The 17,821-nt window shown below is 34.8% G+C and overlaps 1 protein-coding gene across 5 annotated transcripts in view; it reads left to right on the top strand.

The window, feature by feature from the left end:
* LOC148220021 (nipped-B-like protein) overlaps positions 1-17,821 on the top strand; it is a 167,515-nt gene that overhangs the window by 110,429 nt on the left and 39,265 nt on the right. For 4 of the 5 annotated variants that reach the window (XM_088155479.1, XM_088155480.1, XM_088155484.1 and 1 more), the window contains 8 exons: positions 9,012-9,194; positions 11,522-11,719; positions 11,867-11,938; positions 12,023-12,112; positions 14,083-14,186; positions 15,673-15,759; positions 16,891-17,122; positions 17,410-17,561. In XM_088155479.1, the coding sequence (XP_088011605.1) occupies positions 9,012-9,194; positions 11,522-11,719; positions 11,867-11,938; positions 12,023-12,112; positions 14,083-14,186; positions 15,673-15,759; positions 16,891-17,122; positions 17,410-17,561 (1,118 nt within the window). The remainder of the gene's footprint in view (positions 1-9,011; positions 9,195-11,521; positions 11,720-11,866; positions 11,939-12,022; positions 12,113-14,082; positions 14,187-15,672; positions 15,760-16,890; positions 17,123-17,409; positions 17,562-17,821) is intronic. The other variant, XM_088155481.1, reaches the window with a different exon arrangement.

The raw sequence follows: 17,821 nt of genomic DNA, 5'->3' as shown, positions 1-17,821 counted from the left end.
TCAGACTGCTTACTACAGATTGTCCTTTTGTAAAGATAACCATTGGGAAAGTCCTAATTCCACAAATCTGAAAATTGGAATCACTCTTAGTGTTCCTGTTAGCAACTGCATTTGCATTTGCATTTGGCAAGGCCAGAGTAATAACTCACTAGGCATCGTGAATGTGCATATATTACCACATAGATCAAGCATGTTAAAACTTTCTCTGAAGTTCTCTAGTAAATTATGCCATGTTTCAGAAAAGTAAAGGGCATATTTAATGTTTTACAGCTGAAGTCTTAAAGCTTCCTTTAAACTCTAAATGTAACTGAATTTGTAGAATAATCACTTTCATGAGAATTATACAATTTTCCAGATTTTTGTCTTTTCTGAGATATTGGTGACTACCTCTTTTCAACTTAACTAGTCTAGAAGAGAAGCTGGCTGTTTCTCCTGGCATTAGAAATATTTAAAGATATGTTGGGTTTTCAAAGGATCCATTTTAATATACTCTTTGTTCACTTAGCTCTATTTTTTTTTCTCCTTTCTGGAATGAATAGATTAATGGTTTGAAAAATATTCGAGGCATAAATATATATATATGTAAATAACATCAGTCAACTCCAATAGTCTGGGAAGATCTTGGTTTTCTAGCATGGATTGTTCCTACTTGGAGGGATTTTTTAAAGTATGGTGCATCTCTTCTATTCCAAGAAAGTGTGGTAGGATGTGTGGGCATTGTACATACTCTCTGGGGCCTTTGGCTTTGATGTTAATTTTTCAGAAGTAGATGTTGGAAAAGCTACTGTTGGTAGATGTTGGATAAACTGATATCAGGTAGACAGAAGGAATTCAGCAGTTGCACACTGGAGTCCTTTCTTGTGTAGATCTGTTACCAGTACAATAGGAGACATTTTCAGCACACTGTTTTGCCTGGAAGTTGCTTGAGTTATTTCCTATTTTTGTCTTTGCCACTAAGGTAAATATTTTGATTCTTGCTCTCACAGTTGTTCTTAAGACTTCTCTTGATACTAAGAGTGGAATTTCTTCTTGCACATCTACTTCTTAGCAGCAACAGTAAACTTGACCAAATCTAATAATTTCACTGTTCTTTGGTTCATCTGAAATGTTATTTGTTTGCAGATTTAGGAGTGCATTGTTTAACTAGTTCACTTTTGAAAAATTATTTTGGTGCATGTGATAGAAATTTATTACCAAATTTGTCAGACCAATTTATTGAAAGTCTGAAACTGCCTTTGGTTCATGGGTATGGATGATTGATCAGGTTCCTCTTATTTTTGGGAAAAGCTGAAGCTATTCTGCATAATTTATTTTTGCAACAATGCATTGCAATATGTAAAAATGTGGGCCAGCAATTTGTTTGATATTACAATATGCAGTGTTGACTTGTTCATGTGCATAAGTATCTAAATATGCATGTTATTTCTTGGCATACATGCAGGGATATATGATCAAAATTTTTGGTTTGAATTTTCTTCTAGACAAAGGGTAAATTTGGCAAAATACAAATAAGGGAAACCCTCACATTTGCTTATGGTAAATGAACTTTTCTGTTGCTCGACATTTTCAACCATTTTAAGTGGCTGTTTCTGTGTAGGAATATTTAAACTATTTATTTGAAATTTGCAATTTATTTTTGCTTCAAGGTAACATTACCAATTAACAGAAAAGAAAAAGATGAGACCTTTTTTGTTCTTCAAATTACCAAATTGTTGTTTGCATCAAATAAAGGTTACTTAAATATGCTTATTGTTTAATTATCTTTTATTTCCTGTAGTATTTTTTATTAAAAGCTAAAATATCAGCATTTTTTTGTTCTTGTTGTTAATGTAATTAAGTTACTTTGAAGAAGTAAAACAAGAGTACCTTCATGTGATATTTTCAGTGATAAAGTGTGAGAATCTTTCCATGATAGAGCAAGGTAAAAGCAGATGATGTACCTATAGTCACAAAACATATATAAATCATGGAATTTGTTTTGCTTGTTCTCTGTAAAGACCTTGGTTGTGTTATATTGATTATATAGGTGTTTGATGAGAAGAAAAACTGAGGTTTGATTTGATTATATTTAATGAAGATCTTTTTCCTTAGGTGAGGCCCCATGGCTCAGTTTTTAAATTAATCAGCATATACAGTTGGGAAAATGCATCAGTCATAAATTTCAGATTACAAGCATTAATAGTAGATTCATAAAAGTGAGGTTCTTTGTGCAGCACTGCATTTATTTAAATTGTTGCTCTTGCTCCATTCTACTCTGAGTACTGCTATATTTTTTGCGAAGTACCTTGCAAAACTACTCTAGGTTTCTTTTATCAATTTTTATAAAGATGGGAAGTCAGGGAATAGCAATAAGGAATAAAATAACTCATGGCTATAGTTGCTGCAGAAATCAGATAGCTTGAGGAAATCATTGATATCGATGTAAAGTGAGTTCATGCTTCTTGGCATCTTTGGAGAATATGTATTGGGTATATTCCCTGATCTTTGGATCCTTCAGGGTGCTCTTTGGAAAGCTCTTCCCTCTGTCAAAAATTTCTAAGAGTACTTTGTGCAATTGAAAAATTCTTTTTGAATCTGTGCTGCTTAGCCATGGATAATGATGACATCTACATCATGGAATTACAGAACCACAGAATCACTAGGTTGGAAGAGACCTTCAAGATCATCGAGTTCAACCCATGTGCCAACACCACAACTAAACCATGGCACTGAGTGCCACATCCAGTCTTTTTTTAAACACGTTCCATTTCTGTGTCCAGATTCAACTCTGACCCACCAACCTGACTGTGTCCCATTTCTTAAAGTCAGAGCTAAGGACTGGAATATAACCAGAGCTTGAACCTCTCCTTTTTGTTTATCTCAAGGCTTAGAGCTTTCCCTTTGTGCCAGTATTAGGGTAGATGAGGAAAAAATATTTTGAAAGATGTGTTCAAGCAGGTTCTATGAAATGATATAGGATATACTTCTGAACAGTACTTCTCTCCCTCCTGCCAGGGGATGCTCCTGCCATACCTTCCACACCTTCCACAGACCTTAAGGCAGAGAATAGGAAAGAGAAAAGTAAATGCATGACTACTCAGATTATTTTCATCAGTATTCATCTTGATGGTGTGTTTCAGCTAATGATATGGTATTGAGATAAAAGTGTAACTTCTGTTTTATGAGCAGATGTACTTTCCTCATGCCTTAAATTCCATTTTGATAAAAGGATAGTGTTTTCCCTGTGTTTCCCCTTCTGTTCTTAAAACTCTCCAGGGCACAGAATTATTTGGAGTAGTATGATGCTGGTGAGCAGGGAACTCTGATCACCATGGACTGAGATGTAAAGATGTAATGGAGCATTTTAAGGGAGAACACAATGGAAAGGATGTAATTAAATTTGCCCACTAAGGGGTAGCTGAAAATTTTCAGCTTTAACCAGTAAGGTATTCATCAATCACAGGTAGTCATGTGGCCCTTTACTGCCTGAGTGCTATACTGTAACAGTACTTTACTATTTTTAAAGGATGTTTATTTTCCAAACATCTTTATAAAGCAGAGAAGTACTTTTATCCCCTCTTTTTTCCTTTAGTTCTTAATCTAAAATAGAACCTTATCTGCACAAGTGGTTGTAATAAAATTAAGCTGTGAGTCTGTGCTGTTGTAGTTACAATGATATGGCTATCCAACAACAAGAAGGTGGCACTCTTGTTATGGAGTAAGAGTATATTTTATTTGATTTAGCAGAGTTTGGAGGTTGGTTGAGCTAATTCAGAAAGAAACTGCTTTCCTTCCTGTATATATGTCTGACACAGGACGTTTTTTCAGTGTGGTTATAGTGGTGACCCAAAATTACTTGAAAGAGTTAGACAGTAACCTAGTCATCTATAAGGGAGGTAGACCTAAAACCACGGGAACATCCTCTATCAAATGCTCAGAGAGGGCATGTAAGGTGAGCTTGGTATCTGGGGAAGAACAGCAGGACTGGATATACTAAGCATTGGCAAAATAAGAAGAGTCCAGTAAGCATATTTAATGTCTTCTGTGACTAAAAAGGAGTGAGGAGAGGGAAAAATGGAGCTGTAATATGTAAGTTGTATGTGTGTGTATGTGTGTTCTTAATGCCAAAATGAAGATGTGTGGCAATTCATTAGTGTTAAAGTTCCAGAATGTGGGGAGTGGCTACACTTAAATTTCTAAACACTGAGACAATACAAAATTAAGATTCATATCCACACCCCAAACAAGTGTCATTGTTCCTTCTTAAACCCTTTTGTGTTCTTTTCTATAATGTCTTGATACGTGGAAAAAAATTGCACTTTAAAATACGAGGTATAAATAGATTACAAATATGAAATTGCATTAACTGCAGCTTTGCTTATTACAAAGTATTAGCACACAGAAAAAGAAAAGAGCATTTATGGGAAGCTAATTTATGCAAAATACTTCATTAACATAATCTTAGTTTTTAAATGAACTTCAGGGGCAGTTTTTCTTCAAGCACTTGTTCATTTGTTGCAATAGATGTATGTGCAAACAGGAAATTTTGATATCATGGTTATTTCAAAGTAATCATATAACCAAACTGATGTGGATTGTTTCCACTGTACTAACCATATCTTATGGAAGTAGCAAATTGGAGTTTAGGTTTATAAATATTTTCAAATTTTGAGGACTTGTCAGTTAATAGGAAATTACAGCAAAATGTAAACCATATGTCTGCTTCCCATAGTTTGAAAAGCAAAATAAATCATTACTGAAAAGATTTGGTTTTGATTTTATGGCAGGAACAGCCTCTCTGATCCTGGAAAGTTGACCTAAGCGTCAACAAGCATCATCCCCTTTTCCGTAACTACTTGTTTGAAGTTACCATATCAAGCCAGGTGAATCTAATATGAATACACTAATTGTTGTGTCAAAATATAGTTGTGCTTTCCATATTGAACGGATCTAATAAATGGCCAAAATAATGTTATGTTTTTTGGTGGGTTTTTTTTATGTTCAACCTCTCTTGAAGGCATTCTGGTGATGGGTGCATCTGCCTGAATCAGGAAGATGAACCAATCTATTTGACTTCAAGGCAAAGTGATTTTGGATCATTCTAAAGATTAGATTTACATAAATATTAGCTAAAAACTGTTGTACAAACTTGAAACCATCCATCAAGTTATGAACAAAAAGCAATGCTGAACTCTGAATTAGATCTGTGCCTTGCCATTCTTTTTTTAAGCCATACATGAAGAAGGGAAATACTATATCCACTAGACATTTATAAAACTCTTTTTACTGTACATGGAAAAACCCTTTGAAAAGCTTCCCAGATTAAAATAGAATATGGGAGGAGGTTTACAGACCTAATTTTTAGCTGAGTTTCTCTGGCTGGTTTTTAGCTGTATTATATTTTGTCAAGGATTGGTGATCAACATGCATCTTGATGGTCAGTGGATATTCACTAACAGCTGAAGATTCTAGAATATCTTCTCTAAGAAATCTTTTTATAATAGCAATCAAATAAAACCAAGAATATGTTCTTCCTTCAGCAAGCAACTAGTAAGTCATGAACAGCATTGCATAGGTTTGGAAAAGCACTGAAGAAGTGGTTGTTCATGTACGTGGTTCTTCAATATGAACTGTTCCTACAGCTACTCTGTGATTCATCCTTCAGTTTCACTAATGTGGAATTTATCAGCATTGTGATTCCTTACAGTGGAACAAATATTTGGTTGCAATGGCATTCTTTGTGGGTTTTGTTTGTTTATTTTAATAGTAGCAACAGCTTTGAGAGTATACTGAAGGGATGTCTGAAGAACACTGATATCTATAGTCCATTTCAGGCATACCATATATGCTGATCACGCACATTGCAAAAAATTGAGTTATTCTGTTGACAAGGAAAGTTTTTCAGAAAGTAGAGCAACGGGAAAGTAGGTACCAGCTCTTTTCAAACTTATCAAACAAATTGAAAAACCTAAGCTGACCATACATGTTTTTGTAGATGTTTTCAAATCATTTTGTCTTCTATTGTCTTTTAAATATTTTTGAAAAATATCCTGTAAACTGAAAAGACAATAGTATGGGGTTTATAACCTAATGTTTGTTGCCATGTGACTGGATTCTTATTGTGAACTGGGTATCTTAAGTATTTCTCTATTACTCTGTACAAACAGTACATTTATCATAAAATATGGAGCTATAAAAATGGAATTTAGTAAGATGTTTCTAGTGAAGATTGGGTTGCCCTGACTCAACATAAGTAATAAAGTAAAATATTTTTAAAACTTTGACTGAAGTTTCACAGTATGTAATATCCCTGAAATTCTCCAGAAAGGATGGGGAGTCCTTTTCCATGTATATCAGAATTGTTCATACATGTGCAGTCATGCTCAACTCCTGTGTACTGCATGAGTAAAACACTTTTTAGATTTGGTTATTTACAATCCTCAGCAGCTAAGGAAACTGGGCATGCAGCAGACTCATTCCAGGGAGCAATGTGACAAAAATACTATATAGATAGATTATGGACCTCTTTGCAATGATTTATTGTTCTCTTTTCTGCTATTCCCCTCTTTATTCAAGAAAGCTTTTCATATTCCCTAATAAAAGAAAAAGGGGGAAGCTTATACTGTCATCTGAAATATCTGTAACGGAAGAGAGTACAGTTTAAGCATTAGTTGAAATTATATTGGAGAACATAGAATACTTAGAACTTTTGAAAAGGAAATAAAGTTATTTTTCCAAATATTTACAGTACTTTCATTTTTATTTTTCATTTATGTATAACTAACACTGTGGTAATTGACTTCTTTTTAAAGACTGAGTAGTGTTCTACGTCCAGAACAAAATCAATAAGGAAAGGAAGAATAGATATTCCTAGGAGGTATGAAAGTAGTAGCTTGTGAATTTTTACTTGTTTTGGTGAGTGGATGTTTTGGGTTTTCTTACTTAAAATATATCACTTTTTTATCTTACTGATATGTTCTTTGTGCACAGTATAAGAAAATAAGAATTAATTATGTTCTAATAGCTCCTCAAAATGTTTACAATCTTAAAATTAAATCATGAAACATTCAGGCATAGTTTTAAAACTGAATTTGAAATTGAATTGAATTAGAATTTGGTTATGGAACTCTTGCCAAGATCAGTATACAATCCATTACTGATTTGTTTCCTTTTCTTATTTCCTTTCCAAGCAATCTGTCCTACTAATTATTCTGTTTTTAAATTTACTTTTCATTGTAGACTAGGAGAGGCTTAAAGATATATTTGTAGAAAAATACTCCTGCTAGTGTAAGTACATCCAGCCCATCTAGCTTTTAAGCATCTGTATGAATCATAATGCAACTTTTGTTCCTTTACTTGCAGCTGGTTTTTGCAATATATTTGGCCAGATTTCCTATAGGCTTTATGGTCTTGTGTATTGTCCCCCTGATTTCAATGAAATTACCAACAGTACATAGAGAATCCATGTTAAAATAACCCAGGATCTGAGGCCCTGTAGCAATTTCACCTGTAGAAATTGTCTTGAACATGTATGTGCAAATTTTCTTCTAGTCTGAGGCTGAATGTATGCTAACTCACTTCAGACATCGCATAGGCATGCAAAAAGTATTAATGTGGGGATACCACTGCTCAGACATGGCTACGCAGCATCCAGATTAGACCTGGCTGTCATCCAGTCAGCTGCTGATGCACACAGAGGAACTGATCTGTCCATGCTGCCTTATTTCTGCCTACCTTCAATCTAGTGCCCAGTCCCCAAAGACTAATCATTTCAAAGCACCATGGTAAACCACACTGTGAAATGTTTTCTAGCATTTTTAAAAGCGATATTGTCAACATTTTATTGCTGGAAACTATTTTCTCTTATTCAGGCTCTTCTAATTCCAGTTAAAGTTGTTTAAAATGGGGGAGGAACTAAACTTGGATTAGAAGATGGAATATTTGTCTAAAAATGGAAATAAATTTTAGAAAGTTGTGTTAGTGATATAGTTAATGTAATTAAGAAAGTGAATTATCATCTAGAAGATGATTTCTTGGAGAATGTGTGTGGGTATGTGTGTATACCAATTGGCAGTTGATTTTCTCTATTTCTTGGAGAGAGAGGCACTTATGACAAAGGCATTTGTTCTGTTGTTGGAAAAAGGTTAACAGTTTAGTCCAATAATCTTGAAATCTGTGCAATAAGTTATTTGATAAAGATAAGACATCAAACAAATCCCCAAGAAATACTTTTGAATTAATTTGTTTTCCTTGTGTCACTTGTAAAATATTATGACTGTAAATTCCTTTATACTAACTATATGGGCCTAATCATAATTTCAAAATGTGTTGAGAATCATGTGATGATATCTAAGTATTTACCTCTGTGGAAAAGAAACCCAATGTGTTTTAGCTTGCTGTTTTTCTATATTAAATGAAAATATTTCAACTATGCTTTGTAACAAAATCAAGCAAAAATTTGGGTTGCATTATAAAACCACTAATAAGAGGTAAGAAAAAAAATCTGAAGCAGAGATTGAAATGTCAATGATTTTGTCTGTATTTAGGGATAAGACCACACAGATTCTGCCACAGATTGTCTCTAAATGCTGGAAATAGGAAGATTACTGTCTTGTGTGCACTAAATAATTTGAATGAGAATAAATAGAACTGTTAATTAGGCATAATGAATCCTTAAATTACATACACTGTTAGAAAACCTACTGAATTCAGAGAATGAACCAAAATAAGACTAAATTTTGTGGAAATAGAGCAATAATGTCTTTTTACAAAGGAAATTCACCAATTTGAATTTGTTTATATGCCCAACAAAATATTTTATTGGAGATGTGTATGCAATGTATTAATTTCTAGTTACAGTGTGAACAATAAATGCAACTTTAGAAAGGGCTGTCAAATACATCCAAGTATATCTCATTGCGCTAATATTTATTAGTGGATATACTTTAGCAGTTCCTGAGAAAGGACTGTAGTGTTAAGCCTTTATTATTATCTTCAGGTTCACATTTGTTCTTCTTACTCTTCACTAATAGGTAGCATAGATCAGTCAGTGTTAAAGGAATTACCTCCTGATCTCCTGGCAGAAATTGAATCCACCATGCCACTTTGTGAACGTGTGAAAATGAACAAGCGCAAACGTAGCACAGTTAATGAGAAACCAAAATATACTGAAATCAGTTCTGATGAAGACAATGACAGTGAAGAAGCTTTTGAATGTAAGTACTACATATAAGCCCCAGTAGGTGTTGAAATTCTTATATGTGGAGTTAAGTATATTATGGAAAACTTTCACAGTAATTATATGCTTTAAGGGATTCTAGGTTCATTACATCCACTCAAGAGATCTGGTCATCTTTCTAAATAATTCATTGAGGGCATCTGGGTTAAAAATAAATTATAATATTTCTCAAAGGACACTGTAAAATTGAATTCAGGTAAAACAAGACAATGATCAAGAGAATGAAAGATCTGTGACAAGTACACTGAATAGATTTGTAGTGTTACAAATATGTATTTCAGAATTCTTTTGGTTGTCCAAAATTGAACTTTAAAAATATGAAATAGTTATTGTTATAGAAGATAAATTTCTTTGAGTATCTCATGGAGAAAGGCCATTTAATTAAATTAAATTATGATAATTAAAAATTGATTAAATCTCATTTAATGAGCAATAACTTTATTGCATAAATGTTTGGAAGAATTTAGAAGAAAATTGGATGTTTATATTCTGAGTAGTCTTTATGTATAAAATTAATAGTAACTCCTGAAATATTATTAGTACTTACATTTTAGTAATTTTTATCTGCTTCAAAATAAACTTTGTACAGCAATAACTGATTGTGAATAGCTGTTCCCATGTTCATGTTTTTTGCCTTGCAGAGCCAGCACAACTTTAACACATTCTATTTTGTTGCGCAGCATTGATAAACTGATCAGTTTAAATTTCTGCTGGAAAGCAATATTGGAAGTTACTTTTCTCATGGAGATATAGCTGGGGTCAGAATTTGTCCTACAGAGCATGAATTGATACTGATGATTTGTAAACTGTGGAGACAGATTTAATCTACCTCCAAAAAATACTGCCTCATGGGGGAAAAGAATCAGTTTAAATGTGCAAAGTCTTTTCCCATAAACTCCCTACTTTTCTTCTCCAATATGCTCACTTCAGTTATCCTAGACAGCTCTTTGTTTCTTCAGTTGCAGTTAACTCTCAACCGTTTTAAAATTGAGTATTACTAGCTCAGGCCTTGTGAACATGATTGTACTGCCTCCAGAAGTAAGTCTGATCTATAAGCAGAACAGCTCAAAAACATGAACTAAGGTATTACCTTTAACACTTGAACCACCTCTGTGCAGAAGTTTTCAAAAGTGGAAGCCCTCTAGGGTGTAGTGCAGAGCATTAGTATCACCTCTCACTCAATACTGGTTTCATTACTTCTGAGCCTGGGCTGACTCTTGACTATATCCTGGTATGTTTCCTATTCCTCTCAATAAACTGGGGTTGTAGAAAGAATTTGTCAATTCTGTTCCAGTCCTGTCTGAATGCTTGGAGCCATTTTGCTCAGAAACAACCCTCTATACAGTCATACCTCTCTAAACTTCAGGAGGCTTTGGTAGAGACCCAGAGATGTCAGGGCTGTTATATACAAGTTCACATGAATAATAAACTCTTCTAGTCTAGAATGTAATGTTTTGGAGCCATTTTTATCTTCATAGCAAAGTCTGCATTAGACATCTCTTTGCTTTCCTGTTACCTTAGATAATGGAGAGTTGCCTGATTTCATGGATGAAATTACCTCCTTTCTCCATATCCTTTTTCTATTACATCTTAGCACTCTTTGCCCTCCAGGTCTATATTTGAAAACAAAGAAATCTCCATTCTCCTCTACACACACTATTTCCACCAAGTTTCTGGTTTTGTATAGAACATTTATCTCAGTTTTTCAACATTCAGTTGTGCGAGGCTTTTTGGTCCTGACTGAAAACTGATTTTAATAACCTTCTGTGGTATATACTTGCTGCCTGGCCTATGATTGTGACTGCAGCTTTTTCCTTTACACTGAATCTCCTGCAATATATATCAAGACAAAATTTTAGTAGTCTTGGCAAAACAGAATATCTTTAACTAACTAGGTTACCAAGTCTCATTGGAACTCACTGTGTTAGATGGGCAAAGCAATCACTGAACTGGAACATGGACATCCAATAATAGTCAGAATTTAGACAACCTTAGTGTTCTCTTATGAAAGGATGCAACTTATTTTGATTTGTTCTACTTACCTGACTTTGTATAAAATTACAAATGCCCTGTACATTTTTTATTTTTAACTGTTTGCTCATCTTTCCCAGTTTTAGGTACTTTTTTCATGTAATTCGAAATAAATTTTTAGAATAATGCCATAACAGATTTTTATATGACAGTTTTAGTGTTTGCTTGTTTTACAGAACATCTATATAATAGTGTTTAACTTGCAAATGTATAATTTTGAGCTATTAAAAGTAGAATTTTTGTCCTTACAATGAAAATGCATTTTATTTCTAGCTTCTCGTAAAAGACCTAAAAAGGATAGAGATGAAGCTTGGGAGTATGAAGAACACGATAGAAGAAGTTCTGGTGACCACAAGAGAAGTGGTTATTGTCATGAAGGAAGGAGGACTTCTGGTAGTGGCCGTTATCGTAATCGCAGTCCCAATGACTCTGAGATGGATGATTATTCTCCTCTTCCTAGTCTCAGTGAGGGTAACTGATTGTTTTAAAAAAATAATTTCTTCCATAATACTAGTGCATTTTTAAAGGATAAGTTAAGCATTTTAAAATAAACATCTTTACATGCAATATTGAATATAAGCATAAAAAGTGTAAACAATCCTTTATTCTCTTAATTAGTAGCTAGAAAAATGAAGAAAAAAGAAAAACAAAAGAAGAGGAAAGCTTATGAACCTAAACTAACACCTGAAGGTAATTTTAGAATATTTATTTTCTATAGCTTGTATTTTCTGGTTTGTATACAAAATAATTATATATACATTTCTTTTTCACCAGAAATGATGGATTCTTCTACTTTCAAAAGATTTGCTGCTTCAATAGAGAATATTTTGGAAAATTTAGAAGACATGGATTTTACATCTTTTGGTAATATGGCAAAAATTTTCAAAATGCTTCCCCCAGTTAAAAAACACAAGAAAGGAATTTGCATCTCCGTATTTTCAAACTTCCTTCTTTGCGATTTAATAGCCTATGAAAACACACTGCGGCATACTGCATTTATATGGCTTCTAGCTTTAGTGGAAGCCTTTACCTTTCCAGTTTCATTTGCTACTACAGGAAGAATATCCTCCCTTCCTCCCTGCAGAATCCAAAAGGGACATAAATCATAATGAGACAAATAATAGTCCCTTGGAGTGGAAAGGATACCTCTTTGGGACATCATTAGGGTATCTTCTGTCAAATGTATCTTTGTAAAGAATGCTAACATAAGATGGCTGGATGCCAGGCACCCACCAAAGCCTCTATCACTCCCCTCCACAGCCGGACAGGGGAGAGAAAATTTAACAAAGGGTTCATAGGTTGAGATAAGGACCAGGAGAGATCACTCATCAAATACCATCACAGGCAAAACAGGCTTGAATTAGAGGTATTAATTGAATTTATTACTAACAAAATCAGAGCAGAATAATAAGAAATAAAATAAGACCTTAAAAACACCTTCCCCCCACTTTCTCAGCTCTGCTTCCTCCTTCCCAGTGGCACAGGGAAACAGGAATGGGCTTTAATGGTCAATTTTATTGCCCATTGTTTCTGCCACTGCTCAGGGAAAGGAGTTGGAGTCCTTCCCCTGCTCCAGCATGGGGTCCCCTCCCATGGGAGACAGTTCTCTGTGAACTTCTCCAACATGGGTCCTTCCCAAAGGCTACAGTTCTCCACAAACTGCTGCAGCATGGATCACTCTTACACAGTCGGTTTCAGGCACAGCCTGCTCCAGTGTGGGTCCCTCAGATTCACAAGTCCTACCAGGAAACCTGCTCCAGTGTGGGCTTCTCTCCCCATGGGTTCACAGGTCCCTTCCAGGACCCTGCTCTAGCACAGACATCTCACTGGGTCACAGCCTCCTCTCAGGCATCCCCCTGCTCCAGCATGGGCTCCTACACAGGCTGCAGGTGGATCTCTGCATCCCTGTGGTCTTCCCTGGGCTGCAAGGGCACAGCTGCCTCACTATGGTCTTCCACCACGGGCTGCAGGGGAATCTCAGCTCTGGCATCTGGAGCACTTCCTTTCCCTCCTTCCGCACTGACCTTGGTGTCTGCAGAGTTGTTCTTCTCACATATTCTCACTCCACTCTCCTCTGGCCCCAATTACATCTGTGCAATAACTTTTTTTGTTCTTGACTACATTATCTCCAAGGCATCACTGCCATCTCTGATTGACCCAGCCTTGGCCAGTGGCAAGCCCATCCTGGAGCTGGCTGGCATTGGCTCTATTAGACATGGGGGAAGCTTCCAGCAACTTCTCACAGAAGCCGCCCCTGTAGTCCCCCTGCTACTAAAACCTGGACATACACATCAAATACACCAGTAATTTCTGAGGCACATAACTTTGCACTGTTGTGGCCTTTGGCCCAACAGAGATTGATTATTCAATTCAGCACCAGAGTGCTTATTCTCTTATGGATGGGGCACTGAATCACTATATGCTCCTTATCCATTTCAGTACAAACTAAGCCAGTTTAGCATAAGTGTCTGATGAAGTAGTTCAGGTTAACCAACATGACTATTTTGAAATGGATAACAGATCATTTGTTAATTTTTTAGAACTAGAACAAAGGGAGCAACATAATAAGCAAATCACTACAGCTATGGTGTCTACAACCTTAGATTAAAAATATTTTTAATCTATGACTTTCAGTCATATTTAACAAGTAATCATTTTAACACCACCATAAGTTGTCATCATCAGTCTTCATTAGATGGAACTATGATATGCTAGCTATTTGGAAAATGAGTTCTTTTTCTTCAGTTGGCTTTTTCATATTGACTATAAAATACTGTAAAAGACTTGAAGTCTTATTAGAAATGTGACTTAATTTTTAATTAATTTCTTTTAAGGTGATGATGATGAGATTCCACAAGAACTGCTACTGGGAAAGCATCAACTTAGTGAGTTGGGTAGTGAATCTGCAAAAATCAAGGCAATGGGCATTATGGACAAGGTACATCTTCATAGTATTTAAATCTTTTTGAACATTTAATTTTCTTAAACATACAAAAACTTGTGCCCACTCTAATATTCCACCCTCTTCAGGTGTCTGTGACAAATACTATGAACAGTTGTGCTTCTGCTGAAGTGCTTAAAAAGTTACCACATCTTAACTGTTATTGTCTCTGAAGCCAAGACATTTTTATTAAATGGTCCTCTGTGTTAAGGCTGACTCTGAGCACTATATGCCAATAGGTAACACATGCCTGAGCAGTAAAATCTAATAATTAATCTACTTTCACAAAAGCACATAATTTTCTCCTTACAGCTACTGTTGAGCAACCACAGTAAAACAGAACCTGCTGGCAAAGTCAAAAAGTCCACCCTTGCTGATATATGCCATTAGTGCAATGTAAATATCTGATGTCCATCCAGCATCACACTGAGTTGCCCACTACCTTCCTCTCTCCTAAGAGTCCTTTCAAACTTGAAAGATTTAATGCTCAAGCTGATAAGATTATTTTTTGTAGACTGCATATTGTGATTTCTTTGCCATACTCTTCCCAACTTCTGTTCAAGGGAACTTTCTGTTGGCACAAACTGTTGGTATCGCACCTTTAGAAACAGTATTCTTGCTTTCCTTATCTTCCTAGAACTATTGGCTTTGGGCAGTCTTGCATTAAATTCTTCCTCTACCTCCTTGTGACTATTTATTATGTTTAGGAAATGTCTGTGAAGCCACTTATACAAGTCACTCTGAAGGGTTTTCTTTAGTCTGAGATTTAGATGTTCTTCATGGCTCTTTCTTTGTTCTCTCTACCTTCCTTTGTAGCATATTAGCCTGAGTGTCTGAGTTCTCACCCTTAACCCGTTACCTGCTTTTTTTGCATACATACTTACATGTATGCATAAAATCAGAATTTTGTTGCTTCTAAAGGTGAGCACCAATAGTATCTGGATGAGTAAAACTGATTCTCCTGGAGTTCAGCATATTCTACAAATTATTTAATCACAATTCTGTAGAACATCAGCAAGTGAATTTGAGTTACTTTTTTCAACATACTAGTTTTTTTTTAATTAACACAGTTATTGAGAATACATTTCCTTTTTATTAGAACTCAGGTATCAGGGAATTTTATTTCTGCTTGTTCATATAACTTGGATTTTGTCTTAATAAAGATCTATAGAGTCAGAATTGGGATTGATACTCATATTTGGTAAATTTCTGTTTCTAGAAGCAAATGCAAAAGCACATAATTATACAACATTAGAGTTATGAAATTTTAAATACATTTCTATGTATTTTTCTGGTTGAAAATGAAGTTTGATTGCAGTCTTAGAACATTTTCACTAGTTTAATTCTATTATCGGCATTCTAAATCATGCTGTGTCAGAAACCTTATAAATCAATATCCAATACTTAGATTGTACTTTTTTTTCGCAATTTGGAAATCTTTATGTTCCTACAGTTGTTTGATGTGTTTTGTTTCTTGTTTTAGCTCTCAACAGATAAAACAGTAAAAGTCTTGAGTATTTTGGAGAAGAATATTCAAGATGGATCAAAGCTTTCCACATTACTTAACCATGTGAGTTTTCAAATTACATAATTTCACACCATTGTATAGAATAGAGTTTTCTTCACTTGAGTCCCATATAGCGATGGTTTCAAATACTGCGTCTGTGAAAGGAATTCCTGATTTAATATGCATGTGCTTAAAAGATTGCCAAATTTTAAGATTTGAAGTAAAATACTTTTGTTTATATTATTTCAGTATGTTTTACTATAATAAACATGTATTCAGAGCAATTAGGTTATCTTTGGACCGAATTTTAAATATTATAGTTTCATCCTGAAATATTCACAGTAACTGGTGTAACTTGCACTATTGGGCATTTTTTTCTACAGGTCCATAAAACATTCCTTCCACAGTGGAAGAAATATAACAGCCTGTGCTTTTATACAGGGAAGAAAGATTATTTTTCTCTGTACCAGAGAAGTTATTAAAAACTGTACCTGGTTTTGCTACTAATAACATTATTACAATATTTCAGTAGTGCTGTGCAGTCATAATTAACCTCACATATGTTTTATAACTTGTGCAAACACAGAAATACAGAGATTCCATACCCTGTGCTAAATCTAAATCACAGAATATGCTGAGTAGGAATGGACCCCCAAGGATCATTGAGTCCTTATATGGTCATATTTGATATGTTTCAAACCCATTGATATAGATGACTTAGTCTCTGGAGAAAGTTGTAGTCTCATGAGTTTTGTGTGATTTAACAGTCTTTTTGTGCAAGAATTCTCTCTAGTGGCAAAAATTAGACTGACCAAAGCAGCGACTGGTATGTATAGTCCACTGAAGAAAACACTAGATGAATGAGTTTAGATTTTGATTAACATACACCATTCTTAAGTAGAGAATGACAGTCTTCCTTCATAGTGCTTCCCAATGATATACAGAAAGCTTCTTTGTGTTTTACCAGAAGAACAGAGTGAGATATTGGAGACCTGTAACTTCAGATTACAAACCTTTTGCTAGTAAAACACATTTGCTGATTTCTAAACCAAACTCTTCTTGTATCATAAAGGTAATAGTGAATTTTGTATTTGTGTGTATGTAAGTATGTTAAAATAATGTTATCTTTTACTTGGTAACGAAAAAAATTTAACTTCTTGTTCCAACTATCTTGTTTTCTATCATCTGTTACAGAACAACGACACTGAAGATGAGGAGAGATTATGGAGAGATCTTATTATGGAGAGAGTGACAAAATCTGCTGATGCTTGTCTTACTGCTATCAATATTATGACATCACCAAATATGCCTAAAGCTGTATATATTGAAGATGTAATAGAAAGGGTTATTCAATACACAAAATTTCATTTGCAGAACACTCTCTATCCTCAGTATGATCCTGTGTATAGAGTGGATCCTCATGGTGGTTAGTATGCTAAATATTTTGCATTTTGTTGTCATGTGCATATCTTGAGGTGCAGGTATTCAAGAACAGTTTTAAGAATATTGTTTCCAGAATTCAAAGCAATTATGAAAATATTAAATTCTTGCTTTCCAGTTGATTTTACTAAATAGTTTTTCTTTTGTAAGAAATTTTATGTACAAAGCTGTAGTCGTGGACTTGTTTTGGAGACATTTTTTGAGGAAGAGGATCATATTTCTAATATCTGATGTGAAATACTGAAAAAATTAAAGATATTTTTTATTTTCTAGGTGGCGTTTTAAGTTCAAAAGCAAAACGTGCCAAGTGTTCCACCCACAAGCAAAGAGTTATAGTGATGTTATATAACAAAGTTTGTGACATTGTCAGCAGTTTATCAGAGTTGCTAGAGATACAGCTTCTCACCGATACAACTATTCTTCAAGTAAGTTTTATCAGGAAAATTTTTGTCTGAGATTTCCTCCAGAGACACAGTAAAGTCTAATTGTTTCAATGACTGTGGTTACTGCACTGCAAAGAGAGAGAAAGGACAGCAACACACACGGACCTCTTTGGGGAAAAAAGGCCAACTACATGTACAGACAGCCCAGATTTAAAGTGTGTTACGTGCAGCTAGGACAGGACAGTAGTTCATTGGACAATTGGGACAAACATCCCCTGGGACAGCATGTCCGGATGTCCCAT

This window comes from Sturnus vulgaris, chromosome W (assembly GCF_052056855.1).
Source record: "Sturnus vulgaris isolate bStuVul1 chromosome W, bStuVul1.hap1, whole genome shotgun sequence".
NCBI lineage: Eukaryota > Metazoa > Chordata > Aves > Passeriformes > Sturnidae > Sturnus > Sturnus vulgaris.
Note: the sequence above shows the minus strand (reverse complement) of the source record. Positions and strands in the feature narration are given on the sequence as shown.